The sequence below is a fragment of the Ananas comosus genome, linkage group 6 (assembly GCF_001540865.1).
Source record: "Ananas comosus cultivar F153 linkage group 6, ASM154086v1, whole genome shotgun sequence".
Taxonomy (NCBI): domain Eukaryota; kingdom Viridiplantae; phylum Streptophyta; class Magnoliopsida; order Poales; family Bromeliaceae; genus Ananas; species Ananas comosus.
The window spans coordinates 11506931-11534591 of NC_033626.1; the positions used below are offsets into that span (position 1 = coordinate 11506931).

At 36.1% G+C, this 27661-nt stretch overlaps 3 protein-coding genes across 7 annotated transcripts; all 3 read right to left on the reverse strand.

Moving 5' to 3' along the window:
• On the reverse strand, window positions 2300–7143 carry LOC109711955 (F-box protein FBW2). 5 transcript variants are annotated; one of them, XM_020235337.1, is made up of 3 exons: window positions 7002–7143; window positions 5795–6141; window positions 2300–3260 (listed from the first exon to the last, which is right to left on the reverse strand). In XM_020235337.1, the coding sequence occupies exons 2-3, from the start codon at window positions 6100–6102 to the stop codon at window positions 2603–2605; spliced, it is 966 nt and encodes a 321-aa protein (XP_020090926.1). In that variant the 5' UTR covers window positions 6103–6141; window positions 7002–7143; the 3' UTR covers window positions 2300–2602. The 5 variants fall into 5 exon arrangements, with proteins under 5 accessions (XP_020090926.1, XP_020090930.1, XP_020090929.1 ...); XM_020235341.1 differs by lacking the exon at window positions 7002–7143 and adding an exon at window positions 6595–6992; XM_020235340.1 differs by lacking the exon at window positions 7002–7143 and adding an exon at window positions 6589–6992.
• LOC109712030 (serine/threonine-protein phosphatase 2A activator) lies at window positions 12763–18293 on the reverse strand. The gene is made up of 2 exons (XM_020235448.1): window positions 17064–18293; window positions 12763–13226 (listed from the first exon to the last, which is right to left on the reverse strand). Exons 1-2 carry the CDS (start codon window positions 18230–18232, stop codon window positions 13220–13222), a joined length of 1176 nt encoding a protein of 391 aa, XP_020091037.1. The 5' UTR covers window positions 18233–18293; the 3' UTR covers window positions 12763–13219.
• LOC109712031 (protein EXORDIUM-like 2) lies at window positions 22947–24400 on the reverse strand. The gene has a single exon (XM_020235449.1). It carries the CDS (start codon window positions 24169–24171, stop codon window positions 23239–23241), a length of 933 nt encoding a protein of 310 aa, XP_020091038.1. The 5' UTR covers window positions 24172–24400; the 3' UTR covers window positions 22947–23238.

Genomic DNA, 27661 nt, shown 5'->3' on the forward strand with positions numbered 1-27661 from the left:
CGTTCCTCAAGATAAATGCTCTTATTAACTTAGAGCTTCTACATCAGCTAGAGAGAGAGAGTTAAGAGTTGTAGGAACAATGCTTAGATAGCATTATAGGGAACAGCATCACACCCTCAGTATGAGTCACAAAGGCCCCGAATTAAAAATGGTCAAAAAGTTGGTGATCCGGTTCAATGTTACCTAATTTTTTAAAAATTATTTATTTGTATCTGTAGAAAGATGAATAATAATTTTCTCTCTTATAAGATGTTGACACAGGTGTGTAATACTTGGTGCTACGACACTTGCATGAAGCCTACAATATCTAGGGATTGGTTTTTTAAAACAAGTATGAATGATGAAGCATCATTACTGGGGTCCTCTTTTCACAAGAGCAAAGTAGTCATAAAGGATGGGCCAAATTAAGCTTTGAAGAATCTCTGTGCAGAAAATAACATTAGGTGCAGGTCCATCTAAGATGATGGTCATCTTTTTAGGTAATGCAGCAGTTCTCAAGGCGAAAGTTGATTGTCCTTTTGTCTTATTAAATATTCAGCTATGCGGAGAGAAAATTAAAGTTGTTAAACTTTATTATTCGGGTAAATTGTATGTTCCGTCCTCAAACTATGAAGTGCATGGCATATTGTCTCCAAATTTTAATTTGTTATAATTTTGACTCGAATTCTTAATTATTTCAATTATGTCCTATAATTTAATTAAGTTGACTAGATATTAATATATCGCTAATGTAGCAATATTGTGGCATGTGACGTGTTTACTTTTTATATCAGTAATGCGTAATTTTTTATCAACTAAGTTGGGTTACGAGACTGCGTTGTTATAATTCTAAAATTTCGAGCCAAAAATTATAATAAACTAAAGCTGGAGGACCGAAGCGTCAGGTGCCTCGTAGTTTGAGGACCAAATGTGCAATTTACCCTTTATTTCATTGCTCTTTTATGAAAGAATCTTCAAAAGTTGAAATCTTAAGATGAAGCTAATGCTTTCGAAGAAAACATCCAACAAGAAATAGCCGAGTAAACAAGACAGATGGAATGAAAAGAAAGATACCCGTTTTTTTTTATTTCCAATTATTGTGGCTCTCACTAAATATTATGTTTTAATCTTAAGCTTGCACTACTAAAGATCCTTTTTCCATGTAAGGCTAAATGCATCCAAGTTTCAAAAATCCACAATACTTAAATGGTGGTGGTGGGGACCTATTTACAGGATTAAGACATGTAACCTACAAAGATGAATATAATACTCAAATATTTTAAATAATCCACTGTAAGATTATTGTGTGAAGCTTAGTATAATAATATAGTGCATTTGTTTGGGCTTAAACTTTTAGAATAACTCAAAAAGTATTTGACATTTGTTAAACTAAAATTCGGAGATTCTGCTACGGTTAGAGGCTAAAATAATATTTTGGATCCCAAAGCTCTGGCCAACTGATATAACAGCACTTCTATAAAAGCTCTAGTCAGCTTAAACAGCGTAATGTTTTCTTAAGTACCAGATTTTCGATAACTTGCAATTTTGAAACTAAGAGGAACCCAAAATGCAATTCCCATCACCAAAAAGTAAATCCAATCATTTAAAACAAGTAGATATGGAATGTTCATTCTTCAAAAAGCAGTTTTAGCACAATGGTCACTACCTGGGCCCACCAAATCATCAAACCAAATAAGTAATTTAGACTTTTTAAGCAACATCCAGAGTGAGTGTGTTACCCACAGCTAAAAAATAAGCAAATCCTTGCTAACACAAGACCAGCCAAAGCTCAAAAAGAAGCAAATCCATGCCCACCCAAGATCAGCCATGGTCCATGGATATGATACCTGTCTTTCAAAGATCATGCTTTTGATAACTTGGAGAGATTACCAAGAACCACATACCCTTGTCTTATGCTAGAAAAAGGAGCTTGATCTCAACAATTTGGTCCTGAAAACAGGATAATGTATAAATCAAACTTGTACTGCTCCTTGCTATTCTTGTACCAATGTATAGTAGCTATGGCCCACAGGTAAATTACATCTTCCATTGGAAATCATGTCACAGTGTAAGTACCAATCAATTCCATTACAATTCTTAAAATTATCATCTAGTGTTCCATGGATTAATCTCTATATAATAATATATAGCATACCAAAGAAAATGCCCCAGGATAAACAAGAAAATAGCAAACTTGAGAAGTTTCCATTTGATGCATAGAGGAGATGTGAAGCAGCAAAGAGTTTTACCTCCATCCTGTAGGCTGCTTTGGAGTCTACTATTTTCCAAGAAATGCTAGGAAAAAGAAGGAACACTGAAATTGGATCTAAAAATAATCAGAGGAGGTTTTTGGCATTGATCAATTTTACAAGAATATTAACAATTTTATTAAACAGCACAACTACTCATGCATTAGAACACCTTACGAAGAAATCCAGTACATAGATTTGCACATAGATTTGCTTCACACTAACATTCACATAAGTCCTTTAGAATATTTCCAAGCTAAGATATAGATGAAACACTAGCAGCTAGATTCTAGAGGATTTTAAGAAACAAAAGCGGAACACAGATAGCAGCAGTAGAGGAGACATTTTCTACTTTGAAGCAACAAATGTACCAATCACGGAGAGGGAGGCCAATCAAAACAAGCAAAGGCATCATTAAACCCACCACCATAGAACCTAACTTCAAGGCCCTGCAAACTTTGTCCGTCATCCCATATGCCATCATCATCACTCTCCCCCTCGTACACATCGACCCCGTCGTCCATGAACTCCCACGAGTACACTGATGAATCCGAATAATCCGAGCACTCCTCCCAAAAGTTCCGTTCGTAGCAGTCCACTATGTGCGGTCCCAATACTTTTAGCCCCGAATGCTGTTCCTTGAGTAAATTCTCGTCGAGCTTCACATCCCAACATCCGCGAATATCCAAGAAGTCGAGATCCCGGCATTTGGAAAGGATCTCGAGGACCCCACTGTTTGTCAGGAGGAGATAAGATATCTCGAGGTGACGGAGCTTTGGCATGTTGCAGGCAATTGCGTGGGCTTCATCATCTTGGTTAATTTTGTCTCCCACTTCAAGTGGATGCATCGTACGTTTAAGTCCAACAAGGTACTTGCAGTGCTTGCCGAATGCCTCGAGGGCGCGAGCCCCAATATTTGTGCAGCTGCTGACATCCAAGAAAGTGATGTTCGACAGCCCCGGTGCAGCACGCTCCACAACAGAGTCGCTAATTTGGCTCCTTGGTAACTCTAAGCTCTTAAGGGAACCAGCGCTGGCAAAACACAGAAAAGCAAATTATAACGGGATAAAGCAGACTTTTAAAAAGGATCATCAAAAGACAATTGGAGAACAACAATTGTCTATTAAAGAGGTTAATCAATTTGGTCCCTTAAATATTTTTTTAATTTGCTTTTGTATGATGATCCGTGCCCTTCAATAACAGAGCCTAGGCATAATAGAGTAAAACAGCACTTACAAAACACACCTAAGATGTTACAGACATATAGTATTAGGAGGTACAAACATGTAACAGGCTAAAATTTCTACAAGGCTCAAAAGTTCAAGCTTGAAGGCCATAAAGTAAAAAAAAAACACAATATTTTGAATTTGGTTTTAACATAAATATTTGTACATAAGGCAAATCAGTAAGTTACGGTGTACTATTATTACGGCATCAATACCAAGATTTGTGCTCTGAAATTTCTACAACTAGAAATTTTTTGATTCATAGAATAGGTCTCAAACGCTAGCGTTTTTCACACGAAGGCCTGTTAGATGTAGATCATATTCAACACTTTAATTTGATTTTTAAGACCTTCAAGCTTCAATTTCAGAATGTGTAGAGCTCTTTCATTTTATGTCTCAAATACTCTCTGCAAATAAATAATGAAACTACAATAGCTTATAGAAGTATTTTGATTCTAACACTTCCTGCAGAATCACTGCCAAGGCATGCCTAGTAAAGGTCCACTCTGCTAATCATGACATAGACTGTTTGAAATGACTAAAAATTATTGTTCATACCTTTTAGATCTCTTCCACCATAAGATCGAATTGCCACAAAGTTCTAATGGTATATATGAAGACCTATATGATTATCAACTTTAAAAGTCTAACTTTGCAGAATTCACGGAATAAACATTTTTGCTCTCTAAATCTGATAAATTTATCTTATTCTCAACTGACGTACCGTATACTACATATTTATAACGTTATTAAGCTAAATTCTGCCATTTCTGTCACCACTTGATGCACTAATAAAAGAATTCAGAAACTGAGATTGATGTTCCTAGGTACTATAGATAGTTTGAAAATTAACAGCACATATTTTCTACATATGTGCCTCAACATTGATTGATTTTCGGTAGGAACTATTAGGACTCAAATACTTCTGAAAATATTCTAGCTCAAACTCGTTATCACATATACCAGTCTAAATATTCCACAAGCATAACAATGCTGTGCTCTGTCATGACTGCTCGTCATAATTTAGAGCATCTACAATACTTACATGCAAGATTTCTAGTGATATGGAGGTACCTATTATTGATAAAACATTCAATAAATGAATACATTTCCTCATATGAGATAAATGTGTTGAATCTATACCATCATGTTTTTTAACTGACAAATTTCTATTCAAGTGTTTTAGGATATGTGAAATGAAGAGAATAACAATGAGTATCAAATTTAATAGCATGTACGAGAAACAAGTAAATTAGCTATATGAGTGGAAACATTGTTAATGCTGTACAAATATCTAAATGCAAGCTTTCTTTTTTATATATTCCGATTCCTAGGACAAGATGAACAACTTCAAATCTATAATCATCAATTTAGATGGAACAATCAAGTTAGTTATGCACAGGGATACATTGAATCAACCAAACATATCTATACTTCCCCATAAAGCAACTATACTATTCCAGTGAAGATCACAATGTTGTTTGTACGTACAATACTTCATCATAAAGATTCAAATAATTCGCATGTGTCCAGACCAAATCTAAAGAGAAGCTTGTGTTCTGTTATCAAAGAACTATTCATACGTTAATTTTTTGATGCATGCATGAGATATCCCTTAAACACTTCAAATGGCATTCATCCACTTCCTAAGATGCTCTAGACCATAACAAGGAATGTGATCTCCACATTAAGATATCCCCAACATGAGTTAACCATTTGGAACAACAATAGGAAGTCATAAATATAGAATCAATAGTTAGAGTGGTGCTTATTGTCCGACTATAAACAATAAGAATAATAGGAAGTAATATCCTACTTCTAACATCGGCATCTGATCAATAAGCGTCGCGCAGATGCAAAGCCCAAGCACAGTCGGACTTTACAAGCATATGATGAATCATGAGAATAAAAGCATAATGTATGGAAACAAAAATTATGAAAAAAAAAAAAAACACTTCTCGACGATGAGCATACGTAGAAGACCATTTGATATTTCTGAAAATGCATGCAAGACCAAAAATTTGAACAGCCCACGTAAACCCTCCCACGTGAGGATTTGAGTACCGACAACAGGATCTACCAGTGAATGGGATGCTATACCCATTTATCATACATGCAACGGTCTATATCTACGTTATGCGAATACGACAATGAGCTAAAACCTTAACGGAATTGTCAGCCTTATATCCCAATCTTGAACTACAACTACAACAAAGCAAATTTCAAAATTAGAAGTAAATTGATACTTAAATATGACAGATTCAACAATAATGGTTGGAACCAATTTAGATCTTAGCAAAAATTGAACAAAGCAAGTAACTTTAAAGGAAATTTACTCACTGTTCTGCAATGAAGGAGAAGAGAGAATCCTTGTAGAGCCCATAGATGCGGAGCCTTTGGACGGAGCCGCAGCTGTGCGAAACGAGCATCTGAAGCATCCGATCGAGCTGATCGGGTTTGCACCGTTGGCTCCACTCCTCGATGTCGATATCTTGCCAGCAGTAGGGGCCGGCAACGGCGCGGCACCAAGATTTGCACACTCTGGGAACGACCGTGAGAATCTCTTGGAGGGACAATTGGCGAAAGATGAGCCCCAGGGCATCAGGGATCAGCTCATCCCAAGCCCTGAATTCGCCGCGATCCCCCATCAGTCTCCGCCGAAACAAGGATGAACACTCTCTCCAGGCCTGTTTCCAAAAATCAAGGATCAAATGGAGAATGATATGAGATAAACCATCTAGTGATAATGGAACACAAAGTTGTGAGATTTATGTTTCAAAATGCATAGCAAGATCCAATCAAATAGACTAGAGAAAGGAAGATTTTGAAAAAAAAAAATGGGGGGACCCAGAAATCACAGCAAAAATTGCATATTTCTCTGGAAAAATAGAAGCTAGAAAACCGAAAAAAAAGAAGAAATCAACAAGCAAATCAAAGAGAAAAAGGGAACTTGCAGTGATTACCACCTCGATCTAAACTAAACATGAAGAGGGGGAAAGAAATTGGTGAGGTTTTAAGAGGAAAATGCCTCTTTTAATATGCGGCTAAACTAATGAAGCAAAACCCATTCAGGAAACAAAACCTAATACAGTAAAAAAAAAAAAAAAAAATTGGAGATCGAGACTCTTACCCACCCTTACCAACGAGAAAAAAAAAGGAAACTTTCGTTTTGTTCACCGAAAAGCCATCAGCTAACAACACAAACATGCATCAATTGAAGAAATTACGAAGTAGAGAGCACGAAAATTAGAGAAAAGGTTGCTACAATGGGGCACGGGATAAGATAAGTAGAAACAGTGAAACACTAGTCAAAAAAAAAAAAAAATCAAAAATAAAAAATCGCAACTTAATGTCAATTCCCACCGATCTAATTACGAAAACGAGCTCTGAAATCTCAAAATCATACGGTTTCAACATAGAAATCGTGAAATCCGAGTAATAGCAAAAAATTTAAAAAAATGAAAAAGAAAAGATGGGAAACAAGAAAACATTTGCTTCAAATTGTTAAACTTTTTTCATGATAAGCCATTAAATTACTAGGAAATACCCAATGAGGATGAAAATGGCGATTTGCTTCAACGACGTTGCAAATCTAAGAAGAGCGAGGGGTGAGAGAGAGAGAGAGAGAGTGAGAGAGGGCGCAAGAAAAGCAACAGCGATGGCGAAAAGGGCAATATTAATATCTAGAAAAAGATTTAAAAAAAAAAAAAAACAGGGCTCTTTTATTGCGCTTTATTTAATTTGTTTTTGTTGCTTGTGTGGGCGCTACCGCGCTGGGAATCTCATCCGTAGCGTATGCGCGTTGGAAATGAACGGCTGTGGATTGAGTTGGCAATCATGGCAACGGACTGGATTAATTGGAGTACAGGTAATAATATAAGGCAAATGCTTCGGGTACTCGTTACGTACAAAATTACTTAAATTTTTGGATATTATTATTATTATTATTATTATTATTATTATTATAGGACATAAATCATCACAAATATTTAAAAACAGCATTTAGATCACATATAACAATGTTTGGTAAAATAATAATAAATTATTCAGTAAATTGCGTTTTGTTCCTCAAACTTTGAGCCGTGTGATATTCTTTGATCACAAATTTTAATTCCTTGTATTTCTAACTCAAATATTTTAAACTATTATAATTATATTCTACGATGCTTCACTAATACGACGGTGATGTGGCTATAATATTACAATATCAATAATATGATATCACTGATATATTACTGTTTAACTAATAAATTAGACTGTAAAATTTAATTATAACAACTTATACATTTTAAACCATAAATGGTAATAAATTAAAATTTTAAGACCAAAGTGTAAATTAAATAAAAGTTTGAGGACCAGAAGCGCAATTTAGCCTCAATCAATTGTCACCATACACTAAATTGTCAAATAACTTAAAATTATATATGAACCTTTGGAAACAAAAGAAACAGAAAAAAAAAATAGAAAGGTGCAAAATAAGTAGTTTAATTGACAAATTAAAAATATTACATAAAATCATAATGAATATTACTGCATACAGTAATTGATCTGAACAAAAAATATTGAATTTGATTCTTCGGTTTATATATAAAATGTGAATGTGTGAGCCAGAAAACTAGATTGAGCATTATGAGGCTATGGTTAACTTCGCATCATTTGTATCAATATGTTAATGGCCTATCAAAAACAGTATCGTTTAGGAGTCCTTGTTCTAAGCACTGTTGAACAACAGGAGCTTGATTTAAGCGAAACAGATATTATTTAGGAACATCCCTACAGTACGTAAAAACATCTAATTCGCGGTGGTGAAGGATCCCTTGTAATTCTTTTTCCATTCAATAATAATATCAGGACAACAACTTCATGTGTACACATTTAGAACAGTAAATAAAGTTATATTAAGTTTATTTTCTTATAAATAAACCTAAGTCGTTTAATGTGGTAGGCTCGTGGCTCCCACGAAAACGAAGGTTTCTATTTCATGAAAAGCGACGAAATGGAGTACTCAATGGACATAATTATATGAGCTAAATTACACATTTGGTTCTCAAGCTACGAGCCATATGAATATTTTTGGTACTCAATTATAATTTATTATAGGAGTACGATTACTGTGCTATGTTATTATGAACGCAGTCTCCAAACTTTTTAATCATTCATCAATTTTAATGAATGGCTAGGACGAGAGAAAAGAAAAATTAGACAAAATTAAAAAAGAAAAAAAATTGAGACATTCAATTTCTTCTAAATCTTTTTTCTCTCTTATCCTAATCGTCCATCAAAATTGATGAATAATTAAGAAGTTAAGAGTACAAGAGTTATTGTACTCCTAATAACACAATAGTCCTACTATTTATTATAGTACACAATAATAGTTTGACTGATGACATAACACATCATTTTCACATGCTGACTTATTAAAATTTAAAATTTATTTAGTATTGAAATCTATCTAACGCTAATAGATAAAATAAAGTCAGAACGGAGTATATAGGGATATGCTACAGTAGTCTCTTACTCATTTCAATAAGTAAAACGCAATATTACTTACGAAAATATTATAAAATTTTATTCCAATAATTTATAAAATGAAAACTAAAAATCATAATAAATTAAAATTTAAGTATTAAAATATTAGGTTAATTTCATATAGGTCCCTACAAATATAGTGAATAACAAATAAAATTCAATTTTTATATGTTGTCCATGTAAATCATGATATTTTCAAATATATTCCTACTGTTAGAATCCGTTATAAAATTTTAGTTAACCATAGGTTAAATATTTAGTCTTGCTTAGTTTTTAATGTTTTTATCCCTTTCATTTTATACTGATATGACTTTTGGAAGAACATATTTATGATGACAAAATTGAAAATATAAATTGTCTCTAACAGTTCTCAAACGGTAACAAACTAAAGCTCCATTTGGGATTGCGGGAAGATTGCATTACGTGCGGTGAAAAACGACGATGGAAAATACCCTATTTGTTTTCGTACGTAATATTGCGTTCCGCATATTACAGTTAGTCGGTTACGATATATTTTCTGCGGTCCCATCGGAGAATGCAGAAGCACATCCCTATATGCTTTTTCTCAACTCTATTCTATCTAATAGCGTTAGATCCATCTCAATACCAAACTAAGCCTAAAGGGACATATTTGAAAATATTAGAATTTTTATAGAAATAATATATAAAAGTTGAATTTTGTAGTGATATATTTATCATTTACTATATTTATATGAACATACATGATTGTTTTTTTTTTTTTTGAGAGAGATACGTAGCATGCTATCCGTTTCATTTATTTTATTTAAAAATAAACTTAGCTCGAAATGTAAATCAATTAGGATTTGAACTTAGGTCTCAGGTACCAACCACCAAACCCTTTACCTCTTGCTCTATGGACGGTCGGAAACATATATGAAATTAATGCTAAAATATTATACTTAGGCTTCATTTGAGACCGGGTTCCGTATATCACGACGAGTCGATCATAATATATTTTCTGCGGTTCCAACAGAGAACACAAAAATATATCTCTATATATTTTATATTCCAACTCTATTTTATCTAATAGCGTCAGACAGACCTTAATACCAAACTAACCTTTATTGTAGTCTGAGAAGGGAAAGCGTAATTTAGCCTAATTAATTATATATATATATATATACATACGTGTTAGGAGCTCAAGATGCGAAGTGGTGAGGCGTCGAGGTGTTGTTGTTTTCGGCGGTGAGCTGTCCTGGGCAACGTCAACACCCCTCTCGTGGAAGGAGATGGCGACACCCACCCTTGGTTTTGGAAAAAATTCTAAAATGCAACGGGTATATTGATAACGTGACGTAACAAATTAATCAAGTATATTTTTTTAGGAATATATGTTTCATCATAATTGTAAAAAAATATTTTTATTATACTTTTATTTGAAAAAAAAAAATGTGATTGACATGTCATTAATGACGTGGTGCAAATATGACAGTGTAGAATTCCTCTAGTTTTGGGCCGATCAACTTCCTTGCGAGGTGACCGGGGCGAAACGTTGGAGCCGTCCGATTCCGATTGATTGGTGTATCACGAACGGGCTGTTGCCTGTTGGCTGTTGCCCAAATCTACAACAACCAAGTGCCGTATGATTGATTCGTGTTATGCCACGTTCATTACTTGGCCTTTTCTTCGAAAGCAACTGCTGGATTTTGTTCTTTTTCTTTCTTTCTTTTTTTTTTTTGGTTTTGTTATACTTATAACCATCATTATTATTATTATTATAGCAGCTGAGAAACAATATGCTTTTCGAATCGTATATATGCGCATGTCATCGTCTCGAACAACTCTTCATTAGCTAAAATAATATCAACTCATACTATTTATTTTTATTTGCGTGAGTTTTATGCCACCTTCTTAAATTATACAAATGATCTTATTTTAAAAAAAAATTTAAATATCATTCCTACAGTTTCGTACTTTCTCGCTTTAATACCATATAGTTTAATTAAAGTGTATCAATTTAGTACTCTATAATTTTATTTTTTTAAAGTTAAAGAGTATTAAAGTAAATATTCGATAAATCTAAATAGAGTATCTGAAATTTTTTTTGTATATAATTTAACAAAATATTAACGAAGAAGCTGATGCAAAAAAAAAAAAAAAAAAATCACCCAGCGCTAATTTGATATACTTTAAATTGTATGATATTAAAATAAAAAAAGTACAAAGTTGTATGGGTGGTATATGAATTTTACTTTTTTTTTTTTATTTTTTAGACGTAATTATTGATCAACATAACAAAGTTCGTACGGAGTCCCAATAAGATCCCCTATAGAAAGAAAGAGGATTGACTTCCTTGTGAGCGCACAGCTTTTAATATGAACCAAAGCTCGGAAAAATCGCCTAAAAATGGGGGGTTAAAAAAAAAAAAAAAACTACCAATTGCGGTGCTGCGCATTTATAAGCTAGTCGACTATGATTAAAATATTGCAATTTGTGACTGTAGTTTTTGTTTGTTTTTTTTCTAAGATAAATTACACTTTTAGTCCTCACTTATGACACTTTAGTCTCTTGAACTTTAATGCGTTGTAATTTCTAACTTAAACTGTACAAGATGTATGACATTTTAGTTCTTGAACTTTCTGAATTGCAAAGATAACTTACTTGATAATGCAACAATAGTTAAAATGCTATGTTACTTAAATATTAGCAATTCATCAACACTTATTTAAAAAAATTAAATTATGAAATTTAATTACAATAATTTTTTTAAAAAATTGAGGACTAAACTATTACACGCCTTATAATTCGAACTAAAAATTATAATTAATTAAAATTCGAAAATTAAAATATCACACACCTTATAGTTAGAATTAAAAACCACAATAAATTAAAATTGAAAACTAAGATACCGCACACTTCATAATTAACTAAGTACCAAAAATGCAATTTACCCTTTTTGCTCCTTAAAAAAAAAAAAAAAAAAAAGGCAGGGAGGTGAAGTGCATTTTACTCCATGCATGAGATTCTGAAGTCTATTCAGAATTTATTACCTCTTTTACCTTCCCAACAATGGCAGTTGGAGTGGCTCAATCGACTAAGCCACAATAGGAGGCTAACTTTAGAGCTCAGTTATGGCTCCATCGAGTACTGCCCAATTAATTGATGATTGGGATGTTTGCAGTACCTGCATAGTATACAGAATAAATGTGATGAACTGCTACCCAACAAAGCTGTCCCAGAAGCTTCAGCTTCTATCACCACCACTGGTGAGCTCACCTACTTCATTTCCCGCACAGCTTCTCTACTGTCGAAATAAATGAGTGAAGTTTTATTATAATTGCAGTGGAATGACTTATGTTGCAATTGACAGTTGAAGAACAGAATTGTGAGCTCCCAAAATAAGCGGAAGAATACTGTTCAAGTTGGAAGTTCTCCAAATTTAACTATCTTGATATTTTAGAGCTCAAGAAAAAAGAAAAAAGAAAAAAGAAAAAAGAAAAATCAAAAGCTTTCAATACCTTTTACTACTGTGCTGCTAAAAAATGGAAATAGAAAACTCTCGTGGGAAATCACCTGACAAGATACTTCTCCTGTCAAGGTTCCCACTCTCACTTCATAGCATTGTCCTACTCCTACATAGTAAGCAAATATATGTATTTGTTGAATGCATTTTCTTACTAGGCTTTTGTAAAGTAACAAAAAAATATATATAACTTTGAACAATTTTACTCAAAAAACACGTTCATTCTAGACCAAATAGGCTCACAACCTAGAAAAACAGCAACAGAGCACAAACACTCTGCAGGAGACAGCTGGAATAAATAACCAATGCACAAAAAACACACTTTCCTTTTTCTCTAACACAATCCATCACCCCAATCACAATAAATCTCTCAATATCACAAGTTCCATAAGATCAGCGAGTACTCAAAGAGTAAATTGAAAGAAGTAAATAAAAAAAAGAAAAGAAAAACAAATTACAGGATACATTGCTCTCAATCAGTGTCAGGAAGAAAAGCATACCTCCTTTTAATCAGATCTAAGTCCAGTTAATGAGGGTAATAAGCATTTCTTTTTAAGTCAGAAAAGTAACAGTAGAATAAAACAACTGTACAAATTTATTTTCTTTAATAACATGAGAGTGGTACGTGGAGGAACCTGGGAACGCTCCTGAACCTCTGCACTAACAATGCACCTGATGAAGATGACATCACTTCGTATTCCTTTTCCTTTCACTCCCGTGACGTAGAGTATGAGGAGCGTATCCCTAAAACATCACTCCCTATCAATAGACACAAGAGCAAAACATGTAAGAATAGTGTTATGATGCCCACAGGGCTAAAAGAAAAGTCGCCATTATTTATTTATAGGCTACAGAAGGTGCAGTCAATTGCATAGTCAGGCCATAAAACAAAATGCTGTGTAGCAGTTAATGCATGAATGAAAGATACTTCTTTCCAAACATATCTCTCAAGCAACACACCCACAAAACTAAGTTATATTTCCTTCGTTTTTTCTTAATAGTGATCAGATATCACAGGGAACTGAAAGACCTTTCAACACCCCCCCNTTTTCAGAGTATATTTACATGAAGTGACAGCCCATAACCGTAATACTACAAGGTTCTGTAGCATCTTTTCAACCTAACGTTGCACTCCACCAGTCAAGTTTGATTTGAAAAGGCATGCAAAAAGGTTCGTCTGCCGCAGCAGCGTGCAGGACTAAAAACTTCTTGACAAGGAAAATATTCTAAGTAGATATAGAATGGCCTGTTTTCAAAATTAAACTGTGCATGGCCTTTGAAAGTGGGGGTGCTTTGGAACTCTGAAAAGACAATATGCTCTTTCAGTTCCAATAGACACAAGTGGTAGTACATATTTCAAACACAGGTTGCACTTCGAAGGACCAGCACTTCAGAGATAGAGAGTTACTCGTACATGCATTTAGATAACAATGTTACTTTTGTTAGAAGAAATGGATAGCAAAGAGCAATGTCACTTGTCCATCTTAAAAGAGATGTAAATCTTATATTTTTAAACTATGAGTGGCTAGAATTCATCCACTAGTTATATCAAAAAAAAAAAAAAAAAAAAAAAAAAAAAAAAAACCTAAAAACACAAAGGAGTCTTCTAAACCATAGGATCTAAGGATGTAAGATGTACACCCCTATATGGGGTGTACATGTAACATTTTTCATGCAAAAGAGTAATGCTACTTGTACATCACAAATGTAAATTTTACATCCTAGATTTTGTGTGGTTAGAATTCCTCCACTAATTTTATCAAACTATGAGTTTGACACTCTAATTCTCAAAATTTAATTTGTTATAATTCTGACTCGAACTTTTAGAGTTGTTGCAATCAAATCCTATAAACCAATTTAGTTGACTAAATATTGACGTATCGTCAATATGAAAGTGATATTGCAATCAATTCCAGACCTTAGTTTCTACGAAAGCTAATGATGGAAATTGTTAGACCCAATAGGATTGTGATTTACGACATCCTGAGATCAGCCAAGCTATACTCGATATCATTAGAGAAATGTAGGCATTTACATAGCCAACCCATTGCTAAAGTCATAACTGCAGAATTTCTCAAGTATAAACAATCCAACTGGTTTGATTCCAATTTCGAAATGTGTCCTTTTCCTCCTTTGAAATACTCCCAGAACGTAGCCATTTAGCAAGTTGCAAGGTAATGTGATAGGTGAAATATTTTGATCACTCCGACAAAATGCTAGACTGTTTAGTATATGGCTCTGTGAGACCATTACCAAATCCAAGTAAAAGAAACCACCTAGAACAGTACTCTTGATGCAAGTAAAATTTTCATAACTTTTATTAGTTATTAGTTATTAACTTGGTCAGTTGCTTATATTTCAGACGCTCCATTCGCTAATAAATTTAAACGAGTGGTCTCTGAAACACAGTATGGTTATAAACCATTTTTGTTTGTCTCAACTGTCATTTTCAAGTTAGTCTCATACAGAGCATTAGGAAACATGGGTTGTATATCCACCAAACAAATATAGTTCTTAAGGACCTATTTCATAATGCATGAAGATGCTGTTCAGCGTATGTAATTGGTCTCCTCAAAGAATAAGTGGTAGTTGGCATATAAGAAGTATGAAGAAATGTCCACAACTGTACACTATCTAAGTAATTTTCCGTGGTATATGATAAATCACATCAAAGCTAAAATAATGATATTCTGAAGAAAGTGACTTAAAATAGAAACTCCTAGGTAGTACAAAAGAAAATCCCCATGCTGAAAGTTAACACTACATAGCATGTCTAACATCCAAAGAGGCCCTTAAACTAGAAGGGCAGAAATGATATACGTGAATCCATGCAAACTTAAGGTAATATTAAAACTACGAGATGAAACCATTACTTGATTTTTTTTTTTTTTTTTTTGCCAGGGATCGTGTTATAATGCACAAATCAGATACAGAATTCATAAACAAAAGGGGATAGAATTCTACACGAATTGTATCAATAGTAACAACTACCACCCCGAGTAGGAGGAACAGCGCTTTTACACCACTTTTCCATACTTCACAATTTTGTCTTGGTAGCACTGATCTAAGAACCTAGTGCATGGATATGCTCTCAGTATATCCTCTCATCTAGACTGCCAAACTAAGGTTTTAAATCCATTTAAGTCAAAATCTTTATAAAAGAACAATAAAATAGCTTCAGTAACTAAATAATACAGTCGAATAGTGGGCAATGGTAGAATTGATCACAAATCAATATGTACTAGGAAAGAGACAAGGAAATAAGGCTGGAATTACTCAGCAGAGGTCAAAATGGATTTGTGAGAACGAGAATTTAAATGACATGAAAGTATTTTACTACAACTAAAAATTTATTCATTTATAAAATTATCCTACTGCAACTCAAAATTTATTCATCTGTAAAGTACAAAGTTCAACACTCGACACTTACCAGGTCAACAGGAAATCAATATGTTACTTAACAAAACATCTAATATCTGTAACAACCATAAGACTTCAATTAACAGGTTACTGAAATCAGGAAGCTAGAACTTTGATCATCATTACCTAGGAAGACATCTGAAAGCAAATAAGAAGTCAAATTTTGGACAAATTAAATATTTGATCAGCAACTAAAACCATCTAGTAGAGGGACCACAGGTTCTTCCAAAAACTCATAAAACATCTTATCTAAAACCCAATTCTCAACCTCTAAATTGCTTTGATTACCACCCTTCGCGCAAACTCACCCTCTAGCTACAATCAGAAATCTTCTGTACTATTAGTTGATGGTGTGCGATGAAGCAGGTAGCATGGTATTTAAACAATTACATCATAAGATAATAAGATCCGTGTTTATCGGCTCAGCTATCGAAATTTGGGCTAAATATTTCCAAGGATGGCAAGCTGAATGGGCCCTGGAAGCTGATTGCATCAGATTTCAGAACACCCGAGACATTAAAATCTACATAGGAAGTTAGCTGGCGTTCTCCTGAAACCTAGCAAAAAACTACCGACGACAATAGCATGCCACTGCTCATCTCATATTGACTATGATCTTGCTAGATCACATAACATTCAAAATCTACCACATTGGAAAACATAGTCGATCCAAAGTTCATAAAAAGCGATGCATCATAATTACCGTAACTTCACATAAAGGTAAGACCGGTCCTTCCCCTCATATCAGAGCTCATATTTGATCCTCTTCTGTAGGGATTAATCGTTTCCATTAAAATAAAGCAATTGCGAACAAGTTTTATTGTCAATCTTCAGTTCCATATGATCCATACGACTAAGTTCGCAATTGCAAGAAGTCCACTACATGGAACGTCTCTCCTTTCTCCGTCTCAATTTTGAACATTAATTCAATTTATTATCTCCGTCTCAATTTTGAACATTAATTCAATTTATTAACCTCATACGAGTTGAATTCGAAAGGCAGTAATCGCACGGCTAGCCAAAAGCCAATTCTTTTTCGGGCGCATCATGATACAACTAAACTGCTAGCAATTAAAAGCAAGAAATGAGAATAATTCATCACGATGGAGAAATAAAAGACAATGCGGTGGTGATCGAGCAGCTAAAAAAGTGCAGGGGGGGGTCAATGCGGCGTACCATTTGATGAGCGATCCGAAGAGGAAATGCTGCATGATGGGGACCTTCTCGAGCACCTCGGCCTTGTACATCTTGAGGAGGCCGCTGTTGACCTTGCTCCAGGTGGGCACGCCGCTGATGTCGTCGAGCATCGGCGAGTGCTCGGCGAAGACCCCCTTCTTGACCTTCTTGACGAAGGCGACGCAGGCGAGGTAGAGGTACTCGTTGGAGAAGTTGTCGAGGATGTCGGGGTTCTGGATGGACTTGGGCTTCATGTACTTGTGGTCGATGAGCTGCGCGGAGCCGAAGATGAAGGGGAGGAAGTGGTAGTCGTCGAGCCCCCAGACGCCGTGCGAGCCCGCGGGCTCGAGGCAGTAGGTGGTCTGGAGCTTGCGCATGAGGTCGAGGTAGGCGACGAAGACGCGGGCGACGAGGGCGGGGTAGTCCTCCTCACGGACGAGGCCGAGGCGGGCGAGGCAGTAGAGGAAGGCGGCGAAGTTGGTCTCGTGGCCGGTGCCGTAGTCGATGCGGGTGGGGTTGCCGAAGGAGTCGAGGAGGTAGGGCACGAGCTCGACGGCGGCGGGGCGGAGCTCATCGGAGGGGAGGAGGGGGAGGACGAGGGCGTCGGCGTCGGCGGCGAGGCGCTCGTGCCAGAGGCGGAACGCGGGGTTGCCGTAGCGGCCGGGGTGGGGGAGAGGGGGGACGGCGTCGGCGGCGTCGGAGAGCGAGCGGAGGAGGGAGAGGAGGGCGGCGAGCGTCGGGGAGAGCGGGGCGGGGAGGGGGTCGGAGAGCTTGCGGCCGCGGACGGAGTGGGAGAGCGCGGCGACGAAGCCGAGGAAGTGGACGCCGGAGGGGGAGGAGTGGAAGCGGCGGAGGTCGTCGGGGGAGGAGATGCGCTTGGAGGGGGCGACGAAGGAGAAGGGAGGGGAGGCGACGGGGACGGGGAGGGGCTGGGGGACGGGGGAGAGCACGATCGCCGCGGTGTTCGTCGGCGCGTTGATGGCCGGGGCGCGGATCGGCCGGTACGCCGGCGGAGGGGACGCCTCCGACCACGGCGCCGCCGTGGGCGCATCCGACGCCGCGGGGCCGCCGCACGCGCAGCACACCGACGACGACGACGACGACGACGACGGTGGAGGGCCGGTAGATGCGGCGGCGGCAGCGGAGGGGCCGGAGTCGGAGTCGGCCATTGTTGGTGGCGGAGGTTCGAGAGAGAGAGGCGGACGAGGAGCGGCGAGAAGAGGGGGCAGGGGGGGGGGGAGTAGAAGGACTCGAGCAGGTTGGGTCGGTGACGGACGCGGGGCGGGTCATGATCGTGGTTCGGGTTGCATTTGGGCCTGATGGCTCGTTGAGTTATTGGGTTGTGGGCCTGTTTGATTTACTTGTGTTTGGGTCCCAGCCCCAGCCCAAGGAAATACGGCCTAACTCAAGCCCGACCAATGAGTCGATTTCGCACCTTGTTTTGGACTTTGGATTGAGCTCGGTATTTAAATTGGATCAAGAGATATCCAAAGGATTTGGTGAGCCTCCGACTTGGGCTGGACTTACCTTGGGCGTAGACAGCCCAAAGTCCAACGTACAAGAGGTTTGGCCTTTTTAGAGTTTATGAAATTATTTTTTTTTGTCTGATTATGAGCTCATAGTTTCATTTTAACTCTTTAGGAGATCTTGGCATTGATGATTTTATAACATAGTGCATTTCGTTAGCAAAATAATTTAGCGTATTCTTAAAAACAAAAATATCAGATATGACATGCTATTATAGACATTTGGCTATATTTCTTATCTGCTACATGTTATAAAATTTTTAAATAAATTTTTAAAAAAATATGCGAACAAAAAAATTTCATGCATCCAACAAAAAGCAATATACCAAACCTTGCCCCCATTGTCTCTCCAGTAAAGCTTTAGCTAACATGCTACTTATTTTAATTTAAACACAATGCAAAACAAAACAAAACAAAACAAAACAAAACCCAACCCAACCCAGCATCCTAAAATAAAATTAAATCAAGTTTATTAAACAATACGGCAATTGCTCTCTCTTTACCATTTACTTTTCTTTTTTTTTTCTTCCCAGTTGTCAATGACATCTGAATGGCCTACAACAACTGGGGCCTCTTCCTTAATTTAAGACCACTTTCGAATAATCAGCAACTTCGAACAAAGTTATCCAAAGATGCAGTAGTGTTTTAAACACTACAATTTGCATTATTATACGTTGTGGGTCCAATCATTTCACTAGGCAAATGATAAGATGCGGAGTTCGTAACCTGAGCATCCATTATTGTTACTACTCTATACTTGTTAAAGAATGGATTGTTTGCTACGGTTTTCAAATAAAAGTACATGTTAGTTCTTATCTCTACATCATGATGATTGATACCAAATCCTTGTTCTATGCTGCGATTTTGCTTCACAGCTGTATCCCTCAACCAGCCGCGGATTCCTTCATAATGCCTTCTCCGGGAAATATTCAAATTTTTTTAAAAAAAATTATATATCTAAAAATGTCCCACACAACAATCATTAAGTTCCTAGAGTTTAGACATGTCTCATTTTTCAATTTAATCATCTTTTTTTTTTTTCTTTATGCATATTATAATAATTAGGGCGTGTTTGGTTCGCTTTTTTTTTCACCCTGGAATCGAAATCAGAATGGGTAAATCCGTTTGTGGGTGTTTGGTACGCGGGAGTCCCATTCCGATTCCAATTCCCGAGTGGAATGGGAATCCCCCAATCACCTCTTTTTCAATCCGGCCTAGGAGGCCGGATTGAAAGTTGAATCCGGACGGAATGGATATTTATTCGGATTAAATTTATTTTTTTAATTTTTTTAATTAAAATATGAGTTAAAATTTAAAAATTAAATATATAATTTTAAATTTTAATTTAAACCTAAATTAAAAATTAAAATTTAATCAAGTATTTCGAATCTAACGTATGAATTTGAATTTAAATTAAATTTTAATTTATATAAAGTTTTATTCAAATTTTATTTCAAACTTAAATTAAATTTATGGATTCAAATTAAAATTTAAATTGTAATTTTAAGTTTGAATTTGAATAAATTAAAATTTAGTTTCATATTTTGAATTATCTACTCAACTTCAAAGTTTATTTTTTTTTAAAAAAAATAGATTTAAAATTTTGACATTATTTCAAAATTTTGATGTAAATTTTTAATATTTAATTTTTAATTTGAATTTAAATTAATATATTATAAGATAATGTTAGTATATTAATTTGATTACGTTTTTTATATCCACCTGAATCAAACACTGATAATGGGAATGATTTATTCCGATTCCGATTCAGGTGATGAACCAAACAGAATTAGGTAATGAGTCATTCCGATTCCGATTCCAGCTTATTTTGATTCCGATTCCGATTCCGACTCCGACTTCGAACCAAACACGCCCTTAATGTTGTCCCGCGTCTTTCTTTCTCTGTAATCAAAATAGTTTTTTTTAATTTGCTAGCTTTTCCACTGAACAATTGAATTGTTCACTTCACTGTTGGAGCAAGCTACGTGTTATATATTTCACTGGAGAATATGTATTTGGAAAGCTAGGGAAAAAGAAAAATCATTTATGGGAACTGTGTATAGTTCAATATCTTATTATTTTGGTTAATTAGAAACAGCAAAGATAATACAATTTCGCATCATTTCCATTAAATTGCTACTCTCTTAGATAAGATTGTCATACAGTCCAATTCCAGTATAGAATATTGAGAGTTACAAACTATGTTTAGTAATGCTTTGAAGATATTAATTGTATCACTATCATTATCTGTACCCAGCGAAATGCCAGCCAAGTTTAGATCCTTGTGATAAGTTTTGATGTGCAAGTGAGATTTCGTGACTACACAAACTTAATTGTGAAAATTAAATTTCAGACTTTTTCGACAATTAAAAGTTCTGATTTGAACTATTGATATGTTTAAACTTATATATATAATTTAGGGATAATTGCCTATATACTTCTCATATATTTGAAAATATCAGATTTATCCTTATCTTTTTTTTTTTCTTTCTAAAATACCTCTCATATGTTCTACTCTTATTGCAAAATACCCTCGCAGTTATCTACTGTTAAGTTAACTTGAATTAAACGTGAGTTAAACATCTAACACAGTTAAAAAAAATTAAAATGCCAATTTTATCCTTAACTTAAGGGCAAATAAGAATGTTGATGACGGTAGTGGGGTATATTGGAAAAGACCAAAAGTCAAAATATTTTTGTGCCCCTGACTTTAAGGACAAATAAGAAAGTCAGTGATGGTGGAAGAATATATTTGAAAGGGCAAAATAGTAATTTTACAGAGATAACAGAATTTATTAATAGTTTTTAACTCTAAGGGTATATTAGAAATAGGTTGGAACGTAGAAAGGATATTTTCAATATTAGCCTTTTAAAAGGGTAAATCAGAAAATCGAAAACTTATAAGCAATTGCCCCTATAATTTAAACTCCACGCATCAAACAATCAAAATATATTTATTTATTATACATTATTATAAATATTAAAATATCAACCGTCTATATAAACAGCATTAATTTGTAGGGTTATGTAGTAATAATAATTATTAAAGCATTAAACTTAGCAAGAAATATGAATCAACTAGAATTTTAATTTGAGACCTCGGATACCAATCACCAAGTACTTTGCCACTTGCTCTAGGAAGGGTCGGTACGTAGTAATAATAATTATTAGAGCATTTGAACCTTTCATTAATATCGTGGGTAGTAGGTGTTCGCTCGATTAATTTGCCACTCCGCGTTGTGATGAATACTTTCGAGGGTATAGGCTTAGTCAAAGTCGCTGTATGTTCGTACCTTATATAACTTCATAAAGCCAAAGGAAAGCATTGCATAGAGCTAATGAGTGTACTCGTCCATGGTCAAATTAAGTGTCATTTTCCTCATATTGGAAACAAAAATATATTAATGTCCCAGTTCACTAAAAATTATGAAAAAACTTCAAAAATCCCCCCTGTGGTTTCGTGCATTCTCACTTTGCTACCCCGTGGTTTAAAACGTATCAATTTGCTCCCCTGTGGTTTCGTTTTTATCTTTTTGTTATCAATTTTATTATTATTTTTTTTAAAATCAGTGACAAAGTTAAAATTAAAGGATACTAAAGTGACTATTCGATAAATATAGATGGTTATCTGAAGTTTTTTGTATATAATTTAACGAAATATTGACGAAAAAGCTTCCGAAAAAATAAAAATGAAACCACAGGGGGATAAATTGATACGTTTTAAACCACAGAGTAGCAAAGTGAGAATGCACGAAACCACAGGAGGGGTTTTTGAAGTTTTCCCAAAAATTATTATTAGAGGATGTGAACGTGACCGCAGCGCACAATAAACGTGACAACCATGCATATACGCCTCTTTTATACCTCCTAAACCATCACACTCATTTCCTGGTGCTGTGCATATCTATTGTTTTGTTCTTTGATTTGGTTTTTTTTATTAGAAAGGATATCCATTGATTTACGCGAGTGTTAATAATTAGTCCACTATTTTAATTATAAATGTCGATAAACCATAGTATATCCAATGTAGAAAACTATGTCATTCATAGGATATATATTTAAGCACATTTTGATATGTTCGTATGGAGCATTAACTACGTAGTCAAATCGATACAACCTATATAAACACTTTAATCAAAAACTAGCTTGTAAAGAATTTTAATTAGACAAACACAATTTAATTTAGTTCAATTGAATTTCCTCTACGTGCAACCAATGAACTAGAATATCGGAAATTAAATTGGAATCAATTAATTAGTAGATAGACTTGCAAATCGCCATCAATTTAGCGTGCTACAGAAGTACATTAGCTAGCATTTCTCTCTGGCATATATTAAGCAACAACAATCACATCATATAATTAACTCCAAAATAATAACTTTACAAACAACACTGAACGAAGATACAAAATATATATATATATATATATACCATAAAAAAATGTACGTTTATTATTAGCACATCCTTAATTAATTGACACTATTTAACCCTTCGTTCTTTCCCTTTTTTTTCAAAACAAAAAAAAAAATTTTAATAACATTCATCGTAGAGATAAAAAGAAAAAAAAAAGAAAAGAAAATAGAAACAACATGCATGGAATGCGCGATTATTAAAGCCGAGGCGGGTGGTTTAGAACTTTAGATCAGTTATTAGACGAGCGGCGTGCACTGCGACGTCCGCGGGTCCCACAAGGCGGGCAAGAGGTACTTCCGGCCGGCCAATCCGACGGCGTTGTAGCTGGCGCCGGTGGTGGGGTCCACCAGCAGCTTCCCGGGGTATCCCGGGTACGCGCCCGACCCGAATATCCCCGTGCACGCCGTCGCCGCCTCGGGCCCCGCGGGTCCCGGGCCCTGGTAGTACCCGTCCCCGAACGGGTCCGTGACGGCGCCCGCGAGGAGCGCCGCGAGGTTGATGATCAACCCGTCCACTCCGGCGTCGCCGTTGGGCGGGACCAACGGCGGCGTCTGCGGGCCGTAGACGGGCCGCTGGAAGGGCCACGCGCACTCGCCCGGGCACTGGGCCGCGGGGTTCCCGGCCCAGATGTACGCGTACCGGGCCCTGCAGTGCCGGCCCCCGCGCGCCGCGCCGTGGTGCCCGCACCGCGACACGCAGAAGCCCTCCACGCCGACGCCCGGGGCCGTGAGCACCGCCGCCACCGCGCCGCGGTGCGGCGCGGCGCGCGCGGCGAGGGCGAGGAGGTCGGCGCCGGAGAGGGAGCCGCCGCGGGAGAGGCGCTCGTCGAGGATCTCGCGGCCGAGCGAGACGCGCGCGCCGCCGCCGCCGTAGAGCGAGGTGGTGCGCCACCAATCGGCGACCGAGGGCGAGGGGTCCGGGTTCGGGGACGAGGAGAGGGAGCGCACGAAGTCGGAGACGATGGCGCGCTGGGCAGGGGAGAAGGGGCCGTACCAGAGGAGGTTCACGGTGATGTTACCGGTGAGGAGGGTGCCGTTGTGGTCGGTGAGGACGATGGGTTCCGGCTTTACGAGGAACAGCTCCCGCGGGTTCACCGCGCCGGAGCGGAGCGCAAGGAGGGAGAGGATCAGGAATAGAGAGAGAACAACAGGATGAGGAGGAGCGTCCATTGTTGATATTAATTGATCGTACGTGTTCGAGGTGTTTGAAGAAGGGGAATAGGATATATATACATATATATAGTGTGTGTGTGTGTGTGTGATGTGGGGGGGAAAAGGAAAAGAGGAGGAGACTACGCGGAGTGGTCTCCACGTAAATGGACGCCACGATGATCAGTGGACTGTGTCCTAATGCGCGAACGTCCTAGATGGTTTTGTTATTGGATGCATTAAAATTGTTCTCGACCTCTCGATCCAATTGGTGGGTTAAGGATCTTGGTCCTCGTCCTTGGATTCGGACATTATGGCGCCGTTGTAATTATTTTCGAGTTTCCAGCATAGAATTAGGTATCGCCCAGAAAAATATAACTTTATTGGCCCTGGTCTCTAAGTCCACCATTTAGTACAGTACTAATAAAATTCTGACGAAAAGAATTCTACTTTGAAAAAGATATTTAACATTCCAACATGGAGTGAATTGTAAGATTCACCAAACTGTTTTAACGAAAATTCGCTAATGATTTTTTTTCTTTTTCCTTNCATAATAAAGTGTGATAAAATATGTTATTCAAGTAATCATATGTCAAGGTGTTTTAAGAAGGAAAAAGATATTTAACATTCCAACATGGAGTGAATTGTAAGATTCACCAAACTGTTTTAACGAAAATTCGCTAATGATTTTTTTTCTTTTTCCTTCTTAAAACACCTTGACATATGATTACTTGAATAACATATTTTATCACACTTTATTATGAAAATCTAATTTGAAGGCCAAATATGATATTTTGTTGAACATTTGATCACAATCTTTATTTTACCAAATATTATAAACTTTTTTAGTAAATTAGCAAGATATAATAAACAAAATATTTATATATTCAAACATGCACTTAAATACTCACTGTTATATATACGTGTAGAACTACTATACTATCGAAAGTATAAAAGAGTTGATGTTCAGACTTTTTGACTCTTGGATTAAAAATTGTAGAGTAGGAATGATAATAGTCCCCCTTAGAGTTGAGTAATCTTTTTAGGATAACAATATTAATCTAAAAGTCAAAAATAGTTAAAAGGGTTGATACTAGGACCAAAAAGTTGAGAGAGATAATTGGCACGCTATCCGTGGAAGTACACATTTTTTTATGCTTCCGAAAATATAATAGTTCTATTCATGTTGTATAATGTTTAACACAAGATATTAAAACATCATATTTTTTAAAAAAATAATTACATTATCGTAACATGAAATTATTGTAATTTTAAATTTATGAGACATCTAGCCTCAACCTGGCTCAAACCTGGGCACGAGCCACGGGATGAAAAACAAGGATAGGGGTGAGTCTGGTGACGTGAGAATATAGAAGAGAAAACACACAGAGAGAGACTAGATTCAAATAGATAAATTATTAAATAAAATTTTCTCATAAATAGTCCTTAGTATATATGTATCAAATTCGATAGGATAATGGAATTAACAAAACGTGGCAGCAACAACTCTGATAAAATGACCAACTACGATTCGTTATTCAACGGCGCAGTTTCCATTTCGATTTCAATCGATTTTAGGCTCGAAAGAGCCTAATTAAGTAATGATTTAGGAATTTTTTTTGAAAAAGAAAGATAATAAATTATTTATTTCGATCATTTTTAAAAATAATTTTATTTAAAATAAAAAATAATTAAACATTAAATTAAGAACTTCATAAATGAACTATTATAAGTGAATTGTACCTGTTACAGACACTTATACAGTTGGTAAATTTATTAGGATATTTTTATTGGTGTCAAAACGTGGGTTGGATCCTATGTTAGTTAATTCGCGAATTATTCGCGAATTATTCACGAATTTTTGAAGAAACGAATTAAACGATCGAATTCGTATTCGCGAATTATTCGTATTAAACGACCGAATATGTGTTTAGGCATACGGTTACATATGGCATGTCGTGTTGCGCTAGCGTGTTGTTTTTGTGAAGTTCATTTGGCTCTCCTTAACTCAACAAGAAATGAAGGGGTCATAGTTAGGAAAACATGTTTCAATCTTTTTCTTATTGACTCACCAAAATGATTCTAAATGCAATGCTAATTAAGCGAAACAGATCGTAGCAGAACACAATGAATTTGTGCTAACCGATTGTTAATATATTCTTCAAATGGATAGACCAAAGGATATATTCGTCCCAGAATCAGAATCTACGTTTTGTAAGCCATGTCAAGTGGGTCTTACACCCTACCATCCAATAATTTTTAGATAATTTTCTAACTTTTAATATTTAAAAATAAAAGGTAATAAGACTTTTCTGAAAACATAGTTCATCCTTGAAATGGTAAGGCAAAATACATCGACACTCCCTTTTGGATGTTTAAGTAGAATTGTTCTTCTTCTATTATATCCAATTAAATTTTTTGTTATTTTATATGACACTATGAAATTAATTTATGGTATATTTTATTGCTAGGTAAAGGCTTATTTATTGTTGTGAATTTCGGAGGTTGAATTTGTGACTTTGAAAAAATTACCGGTAACATTTGTTTCAACACCGAAATCGTGAAACCACTAAACCTCTCACTTGCAATTATAGAGAGATTTTGGATGGAAAACGTAGTCAAAGTCGCAAAATTGACAACATCGTCGCTCTCATACGATTCAAGTTCATCATCTCGATCCCCAAGTGTTATAAACAAATCTTTTCTCTTTTTCTTCCTAGAAGTACATTGTCTTGATGGCCAATTTTTTTTTTTTTCTTCTCCACACTATTACATAAAACATTAAGCGCTATCTGTACATCCAAAATTAAATGTAAGTTCTACACTCCATCCATTCAGTGATCAAGTTTATCATATTAGTGTTATCATAATCGATCCTATATTATTGGTACTAAATTTTTTTTAAAGAAATTATTTTGGATATTTAATTGGTTGAGGTAAGATATGAAAAATGCTATTTATACACACGATATAGATTTGTATATTTTACACCCTTCCATTCTAAAATTGAGAAAACTCCTTTGTATTTTTAATTAAAAGAATAATAATAAAATCACTGGACTAATTCTAGTTATAGAAAGCATAAAATGTAAAATTCATATCTAGATTCTAAATATATAGATAGGATTGTTTGTGCATGTGATACACAATTTACTATTCAAAATTGTAAGTTCAAATGGCGATGGACCTCAAATCACAAATGGCGATACACAATTTACTTTTTAAGTCACAAACTGGACACGATCAGATGGCGATGGACTTCAAATCAACACTTCTCCGTCAGATCCCTATACCAGTTCCTCAATGGTTTACGGGATGTAACAAGTTCATTTATCTGAAAACTTAAAATTTTGGTCAAAATTAAAGTCTTTTTATGGCTGGTCCTGCGAAAGAGAATTTCGACAGCCAACATATTACATAAATGCGGATGGCTTGCTGAACAACTCTACGTTTTCTGTGCCGACAACCCGGAAAGCTGCGATCACCTTATGACCTCCTACATGTTCGTTTG

Coding starts and splice junctions, on each gene's coding strand:
- LOC109711955 (XM_020235337.1), bottom strand. CDS start 6,102: ATGGGGGATCGCGGCGAATTCAGGGCTTGGGATGAGCTGATCCCTGAT. Junction 3,261..5,794: donor TTCTCCTTCATTGCAGAACA/GTGAGTAAATTT, acceptor GTGTTTTGCCAG/CGCTGGTTCCCTTAAGAGCT.
- LOC109712030 (XM_020235448.1), bottom strand. CDS start 18,232: ATGGCCGACTCCGACTCCGGCCCCTCCGCTGCCGCCGCCGCATCTACC.
- LOC109712031 (XM_020235449.1), bottom strand. CDS start 24,171: ATGGACGCTCCTCCTCATCCTGTTGTTCTCTCTCTATTCCTGATCCTC.